The sequence below is a fragment of the Artemia franciscana genome, chromosome 10 (genome assembly GCF_032884065.1).
Source record: "Artemia franciscana chromosome 10, ASM3288406v1, whole genome shotgun sequence".
Classification (NCBI taxonomy): domain Eukaryota; kingdom Metazoa; phylum Arthropoda; class Branchiopoda; order Anostraca; family Artemiidae; genus Artemia; species Artemia franciscana.
The window spans coordinates 47,489,206-47,513,511 of NC_088872.1; the positions used below are offsets into that span (position 1 = coordinate 47,489,206).

General features: G+C 35.2%; 2 protein-coding genes across 5 annotated transcripts in view; both read right to left on the reverse strand.

Annotated features, from left to right (window-relative positions):
- The window catches only part of LOC136032287 (PHD finger protein 14-like), a 352,444-nt gene that overhangs the window by 259,235 nt on the left and 68,903 nt on the right, over positions 1–24,306 (reverse strand). The gene's annotated exons all lie outside the window — the stretch shown is intronic.
- Positions 1–24,306, reverse strand: part of LOC136032285 (uncharacterized) — a 192,898-nt gene that overhangs the window by 54,759 nt on the left and 113,833 nt on the right. For all 4 annotated transcript variants that reach the window (XM_065712555.1, XM_065712553.1, XM_065712552.1 and 1 more), the window contains exons 17-18: positions 8,223–8,355; positions 6,599–6,689 (exon numbers count right to left, since the gene is read on the reverse strand). In XM_065712555.1, the coding sequence (XP_065568627.1) occupies positions 6,599–6,689; positions 8,223–8,355 (224 nt within the window). The remainder of the gene's footprint in view (positions 1–6,598; positions 6,690–8,222; positions 8,356–24,306) is intronic.

Sequence of the window (24,306 nt, forward strand, 5' to 3'; positions counted from 1 at the left end):
TATAAATGACGGTAATACCACAAACGTTGGAAGATTAACAATTTTACCTTCGTCATATGCTGGCAGTCCCCGTCATATGCATGAATATGCTCAAGATGCTATTGCGTATGTTCGTCTCTATGGTCGTCCAGATTTATTTATTACATTTACATGTAATCAATCTTGGGACGAGATACTGCAGCTTTTACTTCAAGGACAATCGGCGGTTCATAGACATGACATTACGGCCCGTGTCTTCCCGCAAAAGTTGAAATCACTGATAAACTACATAGTAAAACTTGAAGTGTTTGGGTCAATGCGATGCTAGATGTACTCAGTGGAATGGCAAAAACGAGGTTTGCCACACGCACATATACTAATCTGGCTACATAAAAAAATTACTTCGAACGAAATTGATGATGTGATTTCCGCTGAAATACCTGATGAAAATGTCGATAAGCGGTTACATGATATTATTGTAAAAAAATATGATACATGGACCTTGCGGGGCACTGAACGAAAATTCACCATGCATGGCCAAAGGAAGGTGCACAAAGCAATATCCTCGACTTTTAGTATCCAACACAATTACTGGCAATGATGGTTACCCACAATATAGAAGAAGATCTACTGAAGATGGCGGTAAAACAGCAATAATAAAGAAGCGTAACGGTACCACCATCGAAGTAGACCGCTTTCTTTTCGATGGTACCACCATCGAAGTTGACCGCTTTCTTTTCGCTTTGCAAAAATGATTCTTTTGCAAAAAAACTGCTGTATACTGATGTGCCTTCGTATTACACGTGGAATACTAAAAATAAAGTATTTGAACGTCGAAAACAGGGTAAGTCAGTCGACGGCCAACCTACCATCTTCAAAGATACCACGATAGGAAGACTCTACACCGTTCACCCCAATCAACATGAATGCTTCTTTCTACGCCTGCTTTTGGTGAATGTACCCGGTCCGACATCCTTTGAGTATTTGAGAACTGTAAACGGTACTATACATGACACTTACCGTAGTGCAAGCCAAGCTCTGAATTTATTGGAGAATGACCAACACTGGGATAACTGCATCAATGACGCGTGCGAAACGTCAATCCCAAGTCTAATTCGTGCATTGTTTGGCATCATTTTAACAACTTGCTCTCCATCAGCTCCTACATAGTTATGGGAAAAATATAAGTCAAAAATGTCCGAAGATATATACTCGATCGAAAACAGTTAGAGACGTCAGATATGAATTTTGATTTTACATTTTTGAAAACGCTTATAGCGGAGAGATCAGGATGAAACTTGGTGGACAGAGTAAGCACAAGTCCAAGATAGGTGACTGGCATAACCGGACCGGATCCGCTATCTTTGGCGGAGTTAGGTGGTGGGGTTCAGTTCTTTGGTGAGTTTGGTGCTTCTGGACGTGCCAGGACGATGAAAACTGGTAGGCATGTCAGGGAGCTGTAAAAATTGATTCGATAAAGTCGTTTCCCCCGATTCGAACATCTGGGGGGCTGAAGGGAGAGAAAAATTAGAAAAATTGAGGTATTTTTAACTTCCGAATGGGTGATCGGATCTTAATGAATTTTGATATTTAGCTTGACCTCGTGACTCAGAGCTCTTATTTTAAATCCCGACCGACATTAAGCCTCTGATTTTCCTTTTAAAGCAATCTATTGATTCTTAGAATTTTGCTAGAGCTCATACCGTATGAGCTCTTAGCTCTTGGCTCTTCCGACCTCGTCACAAGTGCCATATGAGCTCTTAGCTCTTGTTGAATTGGTATATAATGAAATAATTCAGACGTCATATGCGGACAGACAGACAGACAGACAGACATTACACACATACAACTTATTTTTATATATATAGACTAGCTGTTGGGGTGGCGCTTCGCGCCCCCCAAGCCCCCCTCTCCGCGTTCCTAAGTCGTATATATATATATATATATATATATATATATATATATATATATATATATATATATATATATATATATATATATATATATATATGTTTTTAACTACGTAAAACATGCGAATATGCAACATTCTTCGCTGTCCCATTGTCTGTGCATATAAATAGATTGTCAGGTTTATTGACTCTTGAACATGCAACATATAATTGTCCATGGGAAAAACAATCCGTATTCAGATCTATACCTCATTATTCTAATGATGTGTCCCTGTGTCCCGGTCGTAATTTATATTCCCTGTGTCCCAGTCGTCATTTGTGTCCCGGTGTCCCAGTTTGTAATTTCTCTTTGAGTTTACCGGTCGTCATTTATATTCCCTGTGTCCCGGTGTCCCGGTCGTCATTTGTGTCCCGGTCTGTAATTTCTATTCGAACAATCCCTGTGTCCCGGTCGTCATTTATATTCCCTGTGTCCCGGTCGTGATTTGTGTCTGGGTGTCCCAGTCTGTAATTTCTCTTTTAGGTTCCCGGTCGTCATTTATATTCCCTGTGTCCCGGTCGTCATTTGTGTCCCGGTATGTAATTTCATCAGTTGACAAACATGACGTCAGTCGACAAACAACTTCATGACGCATACAGCTCAATCCTTATAATGACGTCAGTCGACAAACATGACGTCACTCGACAGACAACACACAGACAACTTATTTTTATATATATAGATGTATATATATATATATATATATATATATATATATATATATATATATATATATATATATATATATATATATATATAAAGTTAAAAAACTAGAAGAAAAGAAAAAAACTAAAAAAGAAAAAAAATTAAAAAAGAAAAAACTAAATAAAGAAAAAAAAGCAAAAAAAACAAAAAAAGCTAAAAAACTGAAAAAACTAAAAGAAAAAATTAAAAAAATAAAAAACAGAAAAAAAGAAAGACAAAAAAAGAAAGACTGAAGAAATTAAAAATAAAAAAAGGTAAAAAACTAAACAAAAATATAAAGAAAAAACTAAACTGAAAAAGCTAAAAAAGAAAAAAGAAAAAAGAGGAAAAACTAAAAAAAAACTAAAAAAAAGAAAACTAAAAAAATAAGAAACTAAAAAAAGAAAAACAAAAGCAAAAAATTAAAAATTAAAAAAGAAAAAACCAAGAAAGGAGAAAAAACTAAAAAATAAAGAAGAAAAAGAAAACTAAAAGAGGAAAAATAAATTTTAAAAGGTAAAAAACTAAAAAAACTAAAAAGAAAAAAAAGGCTAAAAACTAAAAAAAAAATAAAAAAACTAAAAAAAAGAACAAAAAACTAAAAAAGAATACAAATTAAAAAACGAAGAAACTACAAAAATAAAAAATTAAAACTAAAATAACAGAAAAATGAAAAAACTAAAAAAGATAAAAACTAAAAAAGACAAAAAACTAAAAAAAAGAAATACTAAAAATAGAAAAACTGAAAAAGGAAAAAATAAAAAAGGAAAAAAGAGAAAAAAACTAAGCACAATGACAATCATTTGAACAGCTGAATGGGCAATCATTTAAACAGCTGAATTTAAACAGGAATTCTGTGGTTTAAAACAGCTAGTTAAAAAAAAAAGCTTTGACATCTAAAATTTTTTCTATTCATCTTGAATATCCCTTGAATGATTTTCCAAATTTAAAAAAAAAGTCAAAGCTACTAGCTTTGACATCTAAAAATTCCTTCCATCATAGTTAAAAACATATATATATATATATATATATATATATATATATATATATATATATATATATATATCTATATTCACAGGTGGAATACAGTGACACAACTACAATGGCACGTAACTAATGTGGCGGATAACGACTTGAGCGCGCGGAGGGGCTTGGGGGTTGGGGTCGCGAAGCGCCCCTACCTACTAGGTGTTGCTACTAGCTTTGACATCTAAAAATTCCTTCCATTAATCTTGAATATCCCTTGAATGATTTTCCAAATTTAAAAAAAAAGTCAAAGCTACTAGCTTTGACATCTAAAAATTCATCTTGAATATCCCTTGAATGATTTTCCAAATTAAAGTAAAAGTTAAAGCTACTAGCTTTGACATCTAAAGATTCCTTCCATTCATCTTGAATATCCCTTGAATGATTTTCCAAATTAAAGTAAAAGTCAAAACTACTAGCTTTGACATCTAAAAATTCCTTCCATTCATCTTGAATATTCCTTAAATGATTTTCCAAATTTAAAAAAAAGTCAAAGCTACTAGCTTTGACATATAAAAATTCCTTCCATTCATCTTGAAAATCCCTTGAATGATTTTCCAAATTAAAAAAAAAGTCAAAGCTACTAGCTTTGACATCTAAAAATTCCTTCCATTCATCCTGAATATCCCTTGAATGATTTTCCAAATTAAAAAAAAGTCAAAGCTACTAGATTTGACATCTAAAAATTCCTTCCATTCATCTTGAATATTCCTTGAATGATTTTCCAAATAAAAAAAAAAAGTCAAAGCTACTAGCTTTGACATCTAAAAATTCCTTCCATTCATCTTGAATATCCCTTGAATGATTTTCCAAATTAAAAAAAAAGTCAAAGCTACTAGCTTTGACATCTAAAAATTCCTTCCATTCATCTTGAATATCCCTTGAATGATTTCCCAAATTAAAAAAAAGTCAAAGCTACTAGCTTTGACATATAAAAATTCCTTCTATTCATCTTGAATATCCCTTGAATGGTTTTCCAAATTAAAAAAAAAGTCAAAGCTACTAGCTTTGACATCTAAAAATTCCTTCCATTCATCTTGAATATCCCTTGAATGGTTTTCCAAATAAAAAAAAAGTCAAAGCTACTAGCTTTGACATCTAAAAATTCCTTCCATTCATCTTGAATATCCCTTGAATGATTTCCCAAATTAAGAAAAAAGTCAAAGCTACTAGCTTTGACATCTAAAAATTCCTTCCATTCATCTTGAATATCCCTTGAATGATTTCCCAAATTAAAAAAAGTCAAAGCTACTAGCTTTGACATCTAAAAATTCCTTCCATTCATCTTGAATATCCCTTGAATGATTTTCCAAATTAAAAAAAAGTCAAAGCTACTAGCTTTGACATCTAAAAATTCCTTCCATTCATCTTGAATATCCCTTGAATGATTTCCCAAATTAAAAAAAAAGTCAAAGCTACTAGCTTTGACATCTAAAAATTCCTTCCATTCATCTTGAATATCCCTTGAATGATTTTCCAAATTAAAAAAAAAGTCAAAGCTACTAGCTTTGACATCTAAAAATTCCTTCCATTCATCTTGAATATCCCTTGAATGATTTCTCAAATTAAAAAAAAAAGTCAAAGCTACTAGCTTTGACATCTAAAAATTCCTTCCATTCATCTTGAATATCCCTTGAATGATTTCCCAAATTAAAAAAAAGTCAAAGCTACTAGCTTTGACATCTAAAAATTCCTTCCATTCATCTTGAATATCCCTTGAATGGTTTTCCAAATTAAAAAAAAGTCAAAGCTACTAGCTTTGACATCTAAAAATTCCTTCCATTCATCTTGAATATCCCTTGAATGATTTTCCAAATTAAAAAAAAAAGTCAAAGCTACTAGCTTTGACATCTAAAAATTCCTTCCATTCATCTTGAATATCCTTTGAATGATTTCCCAAATTAAAAAAAAAGTCAAAGCTACTAGCTTTGACATCTAAAAATTCCTTCCATTCATCTTGAATATCCCTTGAATGATTTCCCAAATTAAAAAAAAAAGTCAAAGCTACAAGCTTTGACATCCAAAAATTCCTTCCATTCATCTTGAATATTACAATGATTTTTTTTTTTCGATCACTTGAAAAAAAAATTAAAGGATACTGTTCAAAATACATATAGTTAAAAAATGCAGATTACGCAAGACCAAACGCTAGAGTTTCCAACACAAAACATTGACTTAATTGTTAAGGAAGTTTTCTGTTTTAAAAAATAGCTATCTTAAAATTTGTATCGGATGGGTACGGGGAAAAAAGGGCTAGGGTGGGGACTAGTTGCCCTCGGATGTCTTTTGACTTTGAAAAAATGAGCCAAAACTTTCAGTTTCAATTCAAGTGAACCCTCTCTGAAGTTTCTACGAGCATCCCATTCATAAGAACCATATAAGCCCCCAGGGCCTAACTTTTTGCGCCTACCCCCGGGCCCAGGGGCTTTTATTGAAAATTGTTTTAGAGTTACTTTTTCCTTAGTTGGACCCTGCCCCCTCAAACGGTATGTCCATTCAAAAAGACCAACAAAGAACTATCTTCAATGAAGAGCCTGCAATGATGAAAGCACGTTATAATTCTAATGTTAAAAGAATCAAGCGGTCTGATACCTTATGATGGCGTAGTGGATAATGCCGACTCTATTGATTATAAAATAAAAAAAAAACTAGTTTTTATAACTGAAAGTAAGGAGCGACATTAAAAATTAAAACGGACAGAAATTACTCCGTATATGAAATGGGTTTTCCCCTCCGCAATCCCTCGCTCTTTACGCTAAAGTTTTTAATTGCTTTAAAAGTTAGAATTGTGGCAAAGAGTCAAACTTTTAGTGTAAAGAGCGAGGGATTGCGGAGGGAAAACCCATTTCATATACGGAGTAATTTCTGTCCGTTTTAAGTTTTAATGTCGCTCCTTACTTTCAGTTATAAAAACTAGTTTTTTATATTTATATCTATCAGAAACTTACGAGCAACTCACCTGAGCTGTCATAAGTAATTATCCGCCTTCGCCTTTTCTGAGCTGGAGTTTCTTCTTTTTCCTCATTGTCGCTCCCAACACAAAATGAATCCTGAACAAAGAATGTTTTGAACTTATGATATGTGCACCTACATAATTCTAAAATAGAACTTATCAAATAAACACAGTTAATAACAGCAACACGTAAGCTTTAGGAAAAGGATACCAAATGAGGATATCAAACTGAGGACATAAAATAAGAAAAACAAAGAAACAAACAACAAAAGTGAGCATCAAAAGGAAACAAATAAAAAACAAAAGGGAGCGTCAAAAGGAAACAAATAAAAAAATTGAGTCTAGTTCCCCATCTAGTTCAAGCATCTGATTTTTCATTTTCGATGCACAGAGTTACAGCTTTCGGAATTACAAACGAATAATGAGGATGTAGATCAAAGGAAATGAGCTTGTTTTAATAAGCCAAAAAGTATTTCTCCACACCGGTTGAATCAATCGTGTCACTTGGATCTGTACGTGAAATTAGGCCAACAAATTTTGCTTTCTCAGACTACTGAAAATTTGCTCTTTATAAAAAGGCGTAAAGTGTGTCGAATAAACTTTCTAAGCCAATGGACTGTTAACATTCAGTGACCCGGTAGTTATTATGTTTTTTTTTCTATTTAAGTACAATTTGTATTAATTATAATACATTAGTATTTCTGATGATGATGAAGACTGACTATGTCTCCGAAATATCAAGAACCTTAGTATTTATTTTTCTCTGTCTAATAAAAGGACTTATGCCTATTGAAACTCTTATTTGTTTCGTCAAAGAAAAGTAGCGAGGCCTAGGAAAAAATTCAACGTCGTATATATGGGGATGATAGACCAAGAAAATTTCATAAGTATAAATTCAGCAACATTTCGTATGCAATTGGAGGAAGAACAAGACTGTTCCAGCTTCATCAAAAACTCAATGTAAATTTCAGCAAGTTTATGCAACAATAAATTCAGCACAATTCTGTTTACAGTTAGAGGAAGAAGAACATTGCTCCAACCTTACTGAGAATTTAACATAAATTGATGCAAGAGTAAGGAACTCAAGATCCTGAATGAACTCAGTTAATGAACTTTCCAAGCCAATGGGCCGATAACATTCAGTGACCCGAAAGTTATCGTATTTTTTTTCTGTATAGTATGTATAGTATTTTATAGTAGTATTGTATAGTTTGTGTAGTATTGTATAGAATTGTATATTGTAATAGTATTGTATAGTATAGTATATTATAGTACTGTGTAGTATTGTATAGTTTGTATAGTATTGTATAGTAGTTTATATTAGTTTGTATAGTATACTTTGTATAGTTTGTATAGTATAAGTATAGTTTGTGTTAAATAATGTCTTTCTATTTCTGGTGATGATGAAGACTAACTATGTCTTCAAAATATTCAGAACTTCGGAATCATTTTTCGCTGTCTAATAAAAGGACTTATCCCTATTGAAACTCTTTATTGTTTCATCTTAGGACATAGGAATTGGCGTGGCGGAGCTGTGCCAAATGTCAAAGAAAAACTGGTGTTTCCAGATATAAACAAAGGTGGGGGAGTGGGTGACCCCTTGGTATTCTGTTAAAAGTAAAGGGTTTACCTGTATATAAGAGTCCTCCTGGGTAAACATTTGTGAGCAAAAATCACTAGCTTTTCCATGAAGTTTAGCAAATCTGATGTTTCCAACTCCTACTCTCGGACTCTTGGTGTGCTGCAAGTACACATTTTGAATGCTGGAATAAAAATTTGATAAATATGCTTTAACGGAGCTTTAACTCTGACACTCTTGGTGTGGTGCAAGTTCAGATTTTGAATGTTGGAATGAAAATTTGATAAACATGCTTTAACGGAGCTTTAACTCTGACACTCTTGGTGTGGTGCAAGTTCAGATTTTGAATGTTGGAACGAAAATTTGATAAACATGCTTTAAGCTTTTAACTCTGAGATTCTTGGTGTGCTGCAAGTACAGATTTTGAATGTTGGAATGAAAATTTGATAAACATGCTTTAACGGAGCTTTTAACTCTGAGAGTCTTGGTGTGCTGCAAGTACAGATTTTGAATGTTGGAATGAAAATCTGATAAACATGCCTTAACGGAGCTTTTAACTCTGGGACTCTTGGTGTGCTGCAAGTAAACATTTTGAATGTTGGAATAAAAATTCAAAAAAGAATAAAAATTTGATAAACATGCTTTAACGGAGCTTTTTTTTATGGATGAAAAGCTATGCCTAGAAAGGTTACAGACATAGGGGTGAGTTCAAAACAAAACAAAATTCGGCAAGTTCAATAAGAAATGTAAGAAATGATGGCAGAAATAAAGAACATCGAGATTCTGGCGTAGGAGAAATTCGCACAGCCTCCTCTTCTGTACACACGGCTGCACAAAAAAGATTCTTTAATAATGAACGAGTCGGATAAGGGTAATAAAATAGTAATTTTAGAAATTTAATTCAAAAAACTTGTAAGAGACCCAAATCAAACTTTGAAACGAATTAAAGAAAGACCATGGAAAGTTTACACCATAATAATATTATGAATCCTTCCCAAAAGTATCGGTTTGCCTTAAAATGTATGGTTTGTTAAAAATACATAAAGTAGGTATTCCACAAGGATCTTATTTTACTGCAAAATAACCAGCGCAAAGGATCGCAAAGGATCGAAAAACGGTTGGCAAAGTCACTAAATCGCTACTTTGTTTGAAAAATAGTGCATTAAGAATACAGAATACAGTTTAAAAACAATTAAAAATTATACAAATATCTATGGAGACTAGATAATTCAGTTTTGATATGCAGTCAATGTACAGCTCCGTACCATTTGACAATTCCATTCAATTTTGTCTAAAAGACTTCTACAATATAAAAATTGAATCAAGGAATTATGCGGGGGAATAAAGATAAAAACCATATTAGATTTAATTAAAATAGCCCACAAGTACACAAACTATTTAATGGTCAGGACAGTTTAGAGGTATACCATGAATGGAAGGGGGGGGGGTTCCAAATCCGCTTTTAGAAGATATTTTGTAGATTGTGTAGAAACTTCGGGTTTAGATTCTTATTTTTTACGGCTAAATTTTGGGAAAGGTCCGTGGATGATATTGTATTATTTGGAATTATGGAGAGCCCAAAATAGAAGGATTGATACAACATCTATTTTTTTTGGGGGGGGGGGGGTAATCTATACAGTTGAAAGAGGAATATAAAATAAGTTATGGTTTTAGCTATGTGAATCCACAAAGATAACAGTCAATTAGCTTTTTCAATGTATCATAAAATAACTAATAATAGCAGTTTTTTTTATTTTTTAAGTAAGACCATCCTATTCTAATTAAAAGGGAAAGAATTTTCCCGAAAAAAGGATCCTGAAAAAAAAAAGAAAGATCGAACAAAAGAAGAAAATTGAACCGACAGAAAAAAAATTTTTACATCTGTACCACTTGTTTCTATTTTATCACAAAAATTAAAAAAAAAATACCAAAGAAGCTTTTAGACCCTCAATAACTATAAGATCTTTGTTAAATACAGGCGATGAGGTAATTCCGAAAAACATACAAAGCGGAGTACATAGAACGCATTGTTCACGTAGAAAATTTCATACTGAGAGAACACAAAAATTTTAGAAAATAGAATCCAACAACACAAAGTAGCAACAGATAAATCCCTAAATTATAACAAAAAATCAGACAGTTTTGATTCAATGTTTGCAGAACATCTATGATATTCCGAATCATAATGAACTGATTGAAAGAACAAAAAAAAACTATAATTTTGTTGGGCTTTTAGAAAGTTTCAGAGAAATTATATAAATTCAAAAAAAATAAGTATAAGAGAATTAGTACAAATATAGATAAAGGTGAATAACAGTTAAATACAATTTATAATAATTTAATTTTAAAAAAAAGGCTAAAGCCATATATAATTATTATATTAAAAAACGTCGGGGAATTTTGCACACTAAGCCTTTAACATGTCTGAACTTTCACAATGAAGTAAAGTCCCAATAGACTTTAAAAAAGTCAACAAGATTGTGCCAAATTAGCAATGCATAAGATTCATTCAACTTTCAAAACATAATAGTTCTTTAATCTATTTTTGGTTTTGACCGAGGGCACACGTAATATTTTCTAAATAAAAAGAATGGTTCTTTATAACAGAATGAGATATCAGAAGATATTTTGGAGGCAAATACATAGTATATATATATAGCAGATATCTTGCTTTGATACCTTAGTGTTTTTGGGCTTCGTTCTCTGCCATATCAGGTTTTGTTTAGTTGTGTTTTTTTTTTCTGGAGTAGCGTTTCATTGTTTCTTTCTTCTTCTCTTTTTATATGCTTTATTTATGTAATTTTTTTTCATCGATAAGGCCTTCTAGGCTTGAGGCTGAAACATTCAGATTTTTTTTTTATTTTGGTTTCAAAAAGAATTGTTCCAGTTTTTTTTCGATGTCTTATTAAAAATTTAACCCATTTTTAATACATTCTCATTTCAATCAGATTTCGCTGTTTAAGCTGAAAAGTCATGAAATTCTTTTCGAGAATATTATGTCTCAGGCAAAATGAGAATAAATGCAGCTGAAACAGAAAAAGAAGAAAGAAAGTTACCATAATAACCAAGGTTACTCAAAAGGACTAATGAACTTAGACAGTTTATCACGCGAAGGACATTATTCCTGGAAGTCTACAATTAAGGAATGTTTACATTATAAAGTACGTTTATTTTGTTACAAATATGTACCTTTATATTTTATTTTCGGTAAAGCACAGAAGACCCTTTAGAAAACTCAGGGGCATTAGCCCTCCTTCTATTTGTGACAATATATGTTCGTTTTATGTTTGAATCCATTATTCACTGTAATTTCTATTCGTTTTGTGTTTCATTTATTTATTGACAGTGACTTATGTTTGTTTCAATTTAAATTGTTATTTGTCATTATTTCTGCGTTTCTTTTATTTAATGTAGCTCTTTACTGTTATATGAAAGAATTCTTTGTGATTTTTTTTTTAATTAATTCATAATCAATTTAAACTGACATTGTTTTCTCCTGCTTCATATGCGTCCTTTGGACAAAAAATATCCTTAGGCGCTTCTGATATTGCAGATAACTGTTTTAATTACATGGATGCACGCACTGTGTTTTGCTGCAACATACCCTTGAACATGTCTCAAAGATTCAACTTGAAATTCTTAGGTGTTTTTGCTAAATATTACAGATACACTCTTTTGAAGAATTGAACTCATGCAGTATCTTTAGATTTAGTTGCACACTCCCCTCAGCATTCCCTGAAAGTTTCAACTAAATGTCCTAAGCTGTTCCTGAGACATCGGGCATATGTCTTTTTGACCGCTTGAATTCTACAGCGTCACTCCATTTAGTTCAACACCTCTTACCCAAAATTCACTGGAAGTTTCAGTTCAATACTCTTAGCCACTCATGATATATTATAAATACTAGACCCCAACACCACCCCGTTTTTTTGGCTGCGTACAGATGTTTTTCTCCGACGAAGACCTAGAGAAAAAATCGGCTGACGCCGATTATTTTTTATTAGGAAGGCGTTTCAAATCTGTTCAGAGCACCCTTAGGGGCCAATTCTTCGTCTAAATCATCCGATGATTCTTTCAAACCCCTTAAAACTCCGAGGGCACGTGCTAAATACTGACACGCGCAAGTTCGGAAAAAACGCGACAAAAGAAGCGCTAGAAAAGCTTTAGGATCAAGAGTCTTTTTTCATACTTACTAATCTCTTGGTATTCAATAAACGTTAGCGTTCGCTTTCCTTCGTGTGTATACCCGTCGTTTTACTCAATAAAACCCAGTAATCACAGTATCATATCTTTTAACCCAGTGTGCATCACAAGAGCGAAGCAGATTTTGTTCTTCGTGTGCAGCACACCACAGAAAGTCAGTACTCAGTTCATTTGGGGAAGAAGAAGAAAAACAACAAACAGCAACGTCCTTCAAGTTCCTTATAGCATTTACATTAGACCTACTTTGGAGGCATTAACTAGGACAAAATTTGAATAATGGAGGCCCTAATGCATATCAAAACAAGTGGATGCTGTTTCCTATCTCCATTCTGGATTGCAAGGGTGTCATCACCCTCCTCCTTTTTCGTAAATTCTATAAAATTTGGTCCAAAAGTCCAAAATTATACTTAATCCTAGAAAAAAATCAAAGAGTAGTCACAGAAGAATCTCAAAGAGTCCAAAATTTTAATCCGGTTTCGATACTAATTCCATGATCCAAGCTTAGAAGGTCCAAATTTCAGTGGCGCAATTTATAAATTCTTCGAAAGAAGTATCGTAGTGTATAGATATCAAATATAGTTAGAGCCGCGTCCAAATCTAAAATCGTTCCACAAATTTAAAAAAAGTTGAGGATTTTGTTGATTTCCGCACAAGATTTTAATCTTACTCCTTTATTTTCCGAAATCCAACTGAATTTTCTGGAACGGATATCGTAAAATGAAAAATTCCTTAGCATAACATTGTTGTAGTTTCACCGAATCGTCCCAATCAAACAGTTCGTGGTAACGAACTGTAGTAAGGAGCGACCCGGCTCAATAGTAACCGAAAATCTAAAAAATGAAATTTTGATACCAATAGTTACATAAAAAAAATCGCATTTTAATGCTGATTTTAAATATATAACTTTCCTCAAGATTACTCTTACCTATCAAAAGTTACGAGCCTGAGGAAATTTGCCTCATTTTAGAAAATAGGGGAAAACACCCCCTAAAAGTCATACAATCTTAACGAAAATCACACCATCAGATTCAGCGTATCAGAAAACCTAAGTGTAAAAGTTTCAAGCTCCTATCTACAAAAACGTAGAATTTCAAATTTTTTGCCAGAAGACAAATCATGGATGTTTGTTTATTTGTTTTTATGGCACTTGGTATTAACCAAGTGACATATAGCAATCGCAAATTCTGTCGGTCTGTCAGTCGGTCCCGGTTTTGCTACTTTAGGCACTTCCAGGTAAGCTAGGACGATGAAATTTGGCAAGCGCATCAGGGCCCAGACCAGATTAAATTAGAAATAGTCGTTTTCCCGATTTGACCATCTGGGGGGTGGGGAGTGGGGGGCCGGTTAATTCGGAAAAAATTGAAAAAAATGAACTATTTTTAACTTATGAGCGGGTGATGGGATCTTAATAAAAGTTGATGTTTGGAATGATATTGTGTCTCAGAGCTCTTATTTTAAATCCCGACCGGATCTGATGACATTGGGGGGAGTTGGAGGGGGGAAACCTAAAATCTTGGAAAACACTTAGAGTAGAGGGATCGGGATGAAACTTAATGAGAGAAATAAGCACAAGTCCCAGATACATGATTGACATAATCGGAACAGATCCGCTCTCTTTGGGGTAGCTTGGGGGGGGGGGATCTGAAAAATTAGAAAAAATGAGATATTTTTAACTTACGAACGGGTGATCGGATCTCAATGAAATTTGATGTTTAGAAGGATATCGTGTCTTAGAGCTCTTTTTTTAAATCCCGACCAGATCTGGTGACATTGGGGGGGGGAGTTAGGAGGGGGAAACCTGAAACTTGGAAAACACTTACGAGTGGAGCGATCGGGATGAAACTTGGTGGGAAAAATAAACACAAGTCCTAGATACATGATTGACATAAACGGAACGGATCCGCTCTCTTTGGGGTAGTTGAGGGGGAGGGGGGGGGGGTTATTTCTGAAAAATTAGAAAAAAAGAGGTATTTTTAACTTACAAACGGGTGATCGGATCTCAATGAAATTAGATATTTAGAAGGATATCATGGCTCAGAGCTCTTATTTTAAACCCAACCGGATCTGGTGACATTGAGGGGGGGGAAGTTGGGAGGGGGAAACCTAAAACTTGGAAAACACTTAGAGCGGAGGGATCGGGATGAAACTTGGTGGGAAAAATAAGCACAAGTCCTAGATACATGATTGACATAACCGGAACGAATCCGCTCTCTTTGGGGTAGTTGGGGGAAGGGCTAATTCTGAAAAATTAGAAAAAATGAGGTATTTTTAACTTACGAACGGGTGATTGGATCTCAATGAAATTTGATATTTAGAAGGATATCGTGTCTCAAAGCTCTTATTTTAAATCCTGACCGGATCTGGTGACATTGGGGGAAGTTTGGGGTGGGGGAACCTAAAATCATGGAAAACGCTTAGATTGGAGGGATCGGGATGAAACTTGGTGGGGAAAATAAGCAGAAGTCTCATACGTGATTTTCATAATTGGAACGGATCCACTCTATTGGTGGGGGGGGGGGGGTTAATTCTGAAAAATAAGAAAAAATGACGTATTTTTAACTTACGAAGGAGTGATCGGATCTTCATGAAACTTCATAATTAGAAGGACCTCGTAACTCAGGACCTCGTAATCTCTTACTTTAAATCTCAACCGGATCAAGCGTAATTGGGGGGAGGGCAGTTGGGGGGGGGACCGGAAATCTTAGAAAATACTTAAAGCGGTGAGATCAGGATGAAACTGGATGGGAAGAATAGAAACCTGTCTAAGATACGTGACTGACATAACCAGACCGGATCTGCTCTTTTTGGTGGAATTGGGGGGGGGGGTAATTTTGAAAATTGAGCTATTTGTAACTTACGAAAGGGTGACCAGATCTTAATGAAATTTGATATTTAGAAGGATCTTGTGCTTTAAAGTTCTAATTTTAAATTCCGACCAGATCCTGTGACATTGGGGTGAGTTGGAGGGGGAAACCGGAACTCTTGGAAAACGTGAAAATTACGGTATTTTTATCTTACGAATAGATAATCGGATCTTAATGAAATTTGATATTTAGAAGGAATTCATGTCTCAGAGCTCTTATTTCAAATCCCGACCAGATCTTTTGACATTGGGGGGAGTTGGAGGGGGAAATCTTGGAAAAACACTTGGAGTGGAGGAATCGGGATGAAGCTTGGTGGATAGAATAAACAAATGTCCTTGATACGTGATTGACAGAATCGTACTGGATTCGCTCTCTTTGGGGGAATTGGGAGAAGGGGTTCAGTGATTTGGCGAGTTTGGTGCTTCTGGACGTGCTAGGACGATGAAAATTGGTAGGCGTGTCAGGGAGCTGCACAATTTGACTTGATAATGTCGTTTTCCCAGACTCGACCATCTGGGGGGCTAAAGGGAGAGGAAAAATTAGAAAAAATTAGGTATTTATAACTTACGAGTGGGTGATCGGATCTTAATGAAATTTGATATTTAGAAGGACATCGTGACTTAGAGCTCTTATTTTAAATCCTGACCGGCATTAAGCCTCTTATTTTCCTTTTTAAATCAATCTATTGATTCATAGAATTTTGTTAGAGCTCATACCATATGATCTCTTGGCTCTTCTCGCCTCGTCACAAGTGCCACATGAGCTCTCAACTCTTGTTTTTTTTTTCTTTTTCCCAGGGGTGATCGTATCGACCCAGTGGTCTTAGAATGTCGTGAGAGGGCTCATTGTAACGGAAATTAAAAGTTCTAGTGCCCTTTTTAAGTGACCAAAAAAATGGAGGGCACCTAGGAGGGCACACAAACTCCCAAGCTCATTTTTTCCCCAAAGTCACTGGATCAAAACTGTGAGATAGCCATTTTATTCAACATAGTCAAAAAACCTAATAACTATGTCTTTGGGGACGACATACTCCCCCGCAGTTCCCGTGAGTAAGGTTGCAAATTACAAACTTTGACCTGTGTTTACACATAGCAATAGCTACTGGGAAGTGTACGGACGTTTTTCAGGGCGATTTTTTTTTGGTTTGCGAGGGAGAATTGACGTGGGGGAGGGGTTACAGGGGAGGATCTTTCCATGGAAAAACTTCTCATAAGGGAAGAGACTTTCAATGAAGGGGGTGCAGGATTTTTTAGCATTATTTAAAGAAACAATGAAAAAAATAAATATGAAAAGCTTTTTTCTACTGAAAGTGAGGAGCAGCATTAAAACTTAAAACGAGCAGAAAATATTGCGCGTATGAGGGTTTACCTCCTCGTAATACATCGCTCTTTACGCTAAAGTACTTTTAGTAATTTCAAGTATTTACTCTACGGCCTTTGTGATTCAAGGGTCATTCTTAAGGAATTGGGACAGAATTTAAGCTTAAGTGTAAAAAGCGAGGTATTGACGAGGGGTGAACTCCCTCATATACGCAATAAAAACATATGAATATGGAAGTTCGTTGCGTAAGTTAATTCGTAAATTACGTATATTTTTTTACAAATGAAAATGTTCGTAAAAAAATTAAAAGTTCTAGTTGCCTTTTTAAGTAATCGAAAAATCGGAGGGCAACTAGGCTTCGTCCCTCTCTCCCTTTTTCTCAAGATCTTCCGATTAAAACTATGAGAAGGCCATTTAGCTAAAAAAAAAATTAATATGCAAATTTTGTTTTAATAATTTATGTGCGGAGAGCCGAGATCAAAACATGTATTAATTAAAAAACGTCCAGAAATTAAATAAAAAACAAAACAAGTTTTTTTAAATGATTGTGAGGAGCGACACTAAAACTTAAAACGAACAGAAATTACTCCGTATATTAAAGGGGCTTTTCCTCCTCAACGCCCCGCTCTTTACGCTAAAGTTTTTTACTGTTTTAAGAAGTAGAGTTAAGAGAAAGAGTCAAACTTTAGCGTAAAGAGCAAGGCGTTGAGGAGGAAAAGCCCCTTTAATATACGGAGTAATTTCTGTTCGTTTTACGTTTTAATGTCGCTCCTTACTTTCATTTAAAAAAAAACTTGTTTTTTTTTATTTATCAAACAGTTCGTGGTAACGAACTGTAGTAAGGAGCGACCCGGCTCAATAGTAATCAAAACTCTAAAAAATGGAATTTTGATACCAATAGCTACATCAAAAGAATCGCATTTTAATGCTGATTTTAAATATATAAGTTTCATCAAGTTTAGTCTTAACCATCAAAAGTTACGAGCCTGAGAAAATTTGCGTTATTTTAGAAAATAGGAGAAACACCCCCTAAAAGTCATAGAATCTTAACGAAAATTACACCATCAGATTCAGCGTATCAGAGAACCCTGCTGTAGAAGTTTCAAGCTCCTATCTACAAAAATGTGGAATTTTGTATTTTTTGCCAGAAGGCAGATCACGGATGCGTGTTTATTTGTTTGTTTTTTTTTTGTTTTTTTTTCTTTTTCCCAGGGGTGATCGTATCGACCCAGTTGTTCTAGAATGTTGCGAGAGGGCTCACTCTAACGGAAATGAAAAGTTCTAGTGCCCTTTTTAAGTGACCAAAAAAATTGGAGGGCACCTAGGCCCCCTACCACGCTAATTATTTTCCCAAAGTCAACGGATCAAAATTCTGAGATAGCCATTTTATTCAACGTAGTCGAAAAACCTTATAACTGTGTCTTTGGGGACGACTTACTCCCCCAAAGTCCCCGTGGGAGGGGCTACAAGTTACAAACTTTGACCAGTGCTTACATATAGTAATGGTTATCGGGAAGTGTGCAGGCGTTTTCAGTAGGTTTTTTGGTTGGGGGGAGGGGTTGAGAATAGGGGGATAGGCTGGGGGAGCTTTCCATCGAGGAATTTGTCATGGTAGAAGAAAATTTCCATGAAGGGTGCGCAGGATTTACTAGCATTATTTAAAAAAAAAAACAATGAAAAAAGAAATATGAAAAAAAAATTTTCAGCTGGAAGAAAATAGCAGCATTAAAACTTAAAACGAAAAGAAATTATTACCCATATGAGGGGCTCACCTCCTCCTAATACCCCGCTCTTTACGCTAAAGTATTTTTAGTAATTTCAACTATTTATTTGACGGCTTTTTTATTCAGGGGTCATTCTTAATGAATTGGGACAAAATTTAAGCTTTAGTGTAAAGAGCGAGGTACTGACGAGGGGGGAACCCCCTCATATATGTAATAAAAACATGAGAATACAAAACTTCTTTACGTAAGCTAATTTATAAGTTACGTATATCTTTTACTAAAAAAAAGATTCGTAAAAAATTAAAAGTTCTAGTTGCCTTTATCTTAATTAACCAAAAAATCGAAGGGCAACTAGGCTTCCTCCCCCGCTCTTTTTTCTCAAAATCATTCGATCAAAATTATGAGAAAGCCATTTAGCAAAAAAAAAAAATAATGCAAATTTCGTTTTAATTATTCCTCTGCGGAGAGCCAAAATCAAAACATGCATTGATTGAAAAACGTTCAGAAATTAAACAAAAAAAAACAAGTTTTTTTCACTGAAAGTAAGGAGCAAAATTAAAACTTAAAACGAACAGAAATTACTTCGTATATGAAAGGGGCTGCTTCCTCACCAACACCCTGCTCTTTACGCTAAAGTTTTTTACTGTTTTAAAAAGAAGAGTTGAGAGAAAGAGTCAAACTTTAGCGTCAAGAGCGGGGTGTTGGTGAGGAAGCAGCCCCTTTCATATACGAAGTAATTTCTGTTCGTTTTAAGTTTTAATTCTGCTCCTTACTTTCAGTTAAAAAAACTTGTTTTTTTTTATTTAATTTAAACTAAGAAAGCATAGTCCGTTTCTGACCTAAAATATTTATTCGCTTACCGTATATACTGCTTTTGCATCGGTGGGACCTATTGCATTTTTTATCTTTTGTCGCCAAAGTTAGCACTAGTAAGGAAGTAAAGTATACAGTAAAAGGAAGAAGCAAAATAGAAAAAAAGAAGCCTTGGTTCCAAGAGACCAAGAATACACTTTCAAAAACTGGCTTCTTTCCATCTAATTTCTTTTCCTTTCCATAAATATTCCTTTCCATCTAATATTCCTTTCCAATATTCCTTTCAAACAAAAATATTCCTTTCCATCTAAGTTAAAGTTTTCATCCATGTTTTAAAACATAAAATAATGACTGAAAGTATTATCCCCCCCCAGGTTTCAGTATGTGTAATTCAAAACAAATCAAAACCGTTGTGGCTTGTGGCTTATTCAATTAAATAATTGGTGGTAACAAACTGTAAGTAAGGAGCAACTCTGTCGGATAGTTACCGAAACTCTGAAAAAACAGAATTTTGATAACAATTGATGCATGAAAAGAACTGGCTTTTATGCCAATTCCAAATATATAAGATTTATTAAGTTTAATCATACCATTCAAAATCTACAACCCTTAGAAAATGTACCAGATTTTTAAAAAAGGAGAGAAATATCCCCCAAAAGCACATCAGAGAACCCTATTGTAGAGGTTACAAGCTCCTTTCATCAGTGAAAATGAAGAACTTTTCTACAGGGAGAATTTATTGTTCGATTTACCTTACTTTCACTTTGGCGACATAATTTTAGATATGAAAATGTTCTGGGGGAATTGTCCGGGAGAGATTTTCAACGGGGTTGGAATTATTTTGGGGATTTTTTCATGGGGGAGGGATTTCTCGCAGACAAAATCTTCACGGGGAAATTGTCACCAGGAGAAATTCTCCATGGGGTAATTTTCTGAGGGAGAAACTATCCATGGGATGAAGATTTCCTAGAAAAATTTTCCACGGAGGGGGATTTCTGGCAGGACTTGAAAAACAATCAGAAATAAAATAAATAAAAGTCTTTTTCAAACGAAAGTAAACTAAGGAGAATTTTTCAGGCGGAATCGTCCACAAATTTCCCGGGAGAATTTGTAGCGAGGATGGAACTTTCAGAAAGTAACTTCCCGGGGGAAAGATTTTACGCCGGAGGAACTTTCTATGGAGAAATTGTGTTTAGGGGGAGAGGCGAGACTTTCCATGGAGGGGGAGGTGGATTTCCCAGCATTATTTGAAAACGATTAAAATTTCTGCTAAAGTAATTAAACATATTCTTCCATCGATTATCATCCCAATTTACCACTTGATTAATAGGTCATTTGAACTAGGAGTATTTCCCCAACGTCTTAAATTTGCTCGTGTTATAGCTCTCTTTAAAGGAGGTGACAGAAAGGATCCTGGGAACTACAGACCGATCTCTCTTCTGTCAGTGTTCTCTAAGATATTTGAAAGAGCAATGCTCAAACGTCTGGTGAGATTTCTTGAAGCTAAATTTTTTTTCTATCAGCATCAGTTTGGGTTTCGCGCAAAGTATTCTACAGAACATGCTTGTAATAGACTTCTTCAGTTTATACGACGATCTTTAGATTCTAATCTTATTCCTGCAGCCATTTTTCTTGATGTAAAGAAAGCTTTTGACAGCCTTACACATAAGATTCTCATTGGTAAACTTTGTCATTTTGGCGTCCGTGGGGAAGCATTGTCTTGGTTCTCGTTATACCTAACAGACAGATCTATCGCCACAGAAGTTACAGACGAAAAAGTTCCAATTGAATACGGAGTACCCCAAGGTTCTATTCTTGGGCCAACCCTCTTCCTCATATATGTGAACGATCTCTACCGACTTTTTAACACCCCAATTAACAATGTTTGCTGTGGATTGTGTCGCAAATCTTACTCTCAGAGTGCGTTGGTGTTCACACATAATAGTCAAGAAGAATTAATAGCATTTGCAGATGACACTACTTTAGGTGCTGCAGCTCCGGATGAATCATCCCTTATTCTAAAGCTTCAAGCAATGACTGAGAAAATACTCTTTTGATTTGACATAAATCAACTAACTTTAAATGTAAAAAAGTCCTACCTTCTTATTTTTTCTCGTAAAGGTGTGAGCTGCCCCACAATTACTGAGCTTCATACACCAAGAGGCTCCATAAGTCGTCCCCCGGATCGATATGTGCGATTCCTGGGAGTTCTTTTGGATGAAAATTTATCATTTAAGTGGCATGTTCAAGTAATAAGAGTGAAAATTTCCCGTGGACTTGGGATCATCCGAAAATTAAAGCGTTTATTCCCTTTCCCTATCCTCCGTCTTTTATACTTTTCTCTGATTTACCCTTATATATGTTACTGTTCGTCTGTGTGGATGTCCACATTTCCCTCGGTACTTGCTCCTATTCACAATCTTTATGAGAAAGCGGCAAGAATTCTCCAGTCGGCTACACACACTCCTCTTGACCTCCTCAAAATTAAATATATTTATGTTTTATCTCTATCTTCGTTGGCATATCAATATTTCCAGGGAGATCTCCCATGTTGTTTTTCGGGACTGCTTAAACTAGTAGGGGAAGTAAATTTATATATCGTTCGTAACCGGGAGGATGTGATGATTCCAGCTAGTCCCTCGGTCCGTTCAGACTTCGGCCTGGCTGTGACTGTGGGACGTGCTTGGAACTTGGTTCCCGCTGAGATCTGGCAGTCACGAACACTTGGCTCCTTTAAGAGACAGATGAAAAGTTTCTTATTAAAGGCTTCTTATTAAATGTTTCTTATGGTTTATTTATTATTTTTTTTTTCTTTTTTTGGGTTGTTGTTTTGTTGGTGTTGTATCCTCGATGACGCGAGAATTTTAATTTGTATTTTATTATCGGGTGATGTGAGGGTTGCTGTTTCGTGGGGACTGCCGGTGAGTTGATTTCTTTTCCTTACATATTTATATTTTGATGTTGTTTAGTATGTTTATGACAAGTTTTTATGATTCTTTATTTATTGTATGCCGTTTCCCAAATAACGGGCCATTGAGCCCTTTGGGATATTGTTTTTTTTTATTGTTATTAATGAAAATAAATAGAACTTGAACTTGATCAGAAATTAAGTAAAAAGTACAATTTTTTTAACTGAAAGTGAGAAGCAAACTTAAGTTTCAATTTAATACCATAAGGCATTCCTTAAATATTACATACATGCCATTTTGAAAACCTGAATGCATTTCAAGCCTCTTGATTTAGTTCATAATCCTTCTCCGTCCCACAAACTTCCATTTAATACCCTTAGTAGTGATGTACACTATTGGTTTAAGAACCCTCTGAATATGCCCTGAAAACTACAACTTTATACACCAAGTTGCTCTCCCAAATATTCGACATACGCCCTCTTGTCAACTTGGATGCCAACGGTATCTTTTGATTTAATTAACCGTTTCCTAAATTGGATACACACGGAGTGCTTTGATTTAGTTTTACATTTCCCTGAGATATATCAGAGATACATCCTTTTAACAACCCGGATTATTAGAGTGCATTTTGATTCAGTTAAAAGATCCCTGAAAGTTTTAACTTAATACCGTTATCAGTTCCTGAGATATGGCAAACATACCCTTTTGCCTTGACGAATGCTCTGACGAGGATAGACTTGGTATAATAGGTAGGAGCTGTTGCAGTATTGCGAGTTAAGTTAGGGTCTTAACTCCTTCATAAGCTCCTTCCTCCGTCCTTGTTCTGGAAACGGAAAATTCTGCTCCCGTGGCCTCATAGTGGCGTAAGGGTGGACCTTCGGCAATTTCCCTAACAAAAAACGTGACTGGTAACAGGACTGCAGGGTGAACTTAAGGAGTGGTGTCCCTCGAGGGACTTGTAGCCTAGTAAACGGCACTAGATTATGACTGATGGATAATTATTCTAGGTTTTCTTTGTTTTGATGGGCTGAAATAGCTGTTCCTAGCTAAGTTATCTATTATGGGCAACCTCCCCACAGATGTATATTTTTAGGCATTTATATATAATGAATCGGAGGCTTGAGCTTTTGCTTGTGTAGGATATCGACTCTTGTTGATAGAAGAGCATTGACAAGTGTGAAAAACCATATCGTTAGTCACGATTCATGACCAGGATAAGCCCAGGAATGCACAAAGCCCCTATTCGACTGGAGGTCTCATGGACTTCTTGCTGTCCGGTTCTAAACCGGCTTAAAGGCGTCGTGTAGACTTAAGAAGAAGTGTCTGTCCCCGTCCCGCACTGGTTCTGAGACCATTACTTTTCCTGAGGCCAATATTAAAATTGCAACTAGGAATGTTGCAACGTTAAAAGCCACTATCGTATGGACATTTTGACTGGCAAAGTCAAATACTTTGAACTGGACTTATTATGAGTTTCAGAAATTCATATCCAGCGAGTAGGAAACATAAAATTAGGGTATATAGAATTTATTTACTCAGGACGGGAGGATGGAGTGTATAGGCATGAGGTTAGGCTCATTTTGAATAAGGAGTCGAAAGAACAAAGCTTGAGTCCAAGATTTCTTTGCGAGAGGGGGGAAGCTTCGGAGACAGGACAAAGGGGCAAAGCTTCGGAAATTAGGGTACATAGAATTTATTTACTCAGGACGGAAGGATGGGGTGTATAGGCATGGAGTTGGGCTCATTATGAATAAGGAGGCGAAAGAACAAAGCTTGAGTCCAAGATTTCTTTGCGAGAGGGGGGAAGCTTCGGAGACAGGACAAAGGGGCAAAGGGCAAAGCTTTGCTGAATCTGGCTACCTGCAGTTCTAAGCCCAGCAGTTCTGAAGACTGTGCAGTTTTATGCAAGCCTAATTGTTGTACCTTGGAGTTCAGCCAAAGGCTATATCTAAGGCCTTGAATTAATTCCAGCAATAGTCCCAAAACTAAAGGATAGTTAAAGACATGAAAGTCTAACTCTAAGATTTATGTTCCACTTTAATTTTGATGTAGTGGTCTTAGAATCTTAATCGATAAAATAGAGAGTTAACGAAACAAATAACTTCCTGAAAACGATCAACGAAATATCAACGAAAATCCAACGAAATCAACGAAAATGTAGACAGAATTTAAGAGAAAAACGATGTAAGAAAAAAATAAATCGAAAATGAAATACTTGTAGTCTACTCCTTACAATGACAAGGTACAAAAATCAAGACAGAGAACGCTAAAAGACATGCACGAATAAAATAATTGATCGATC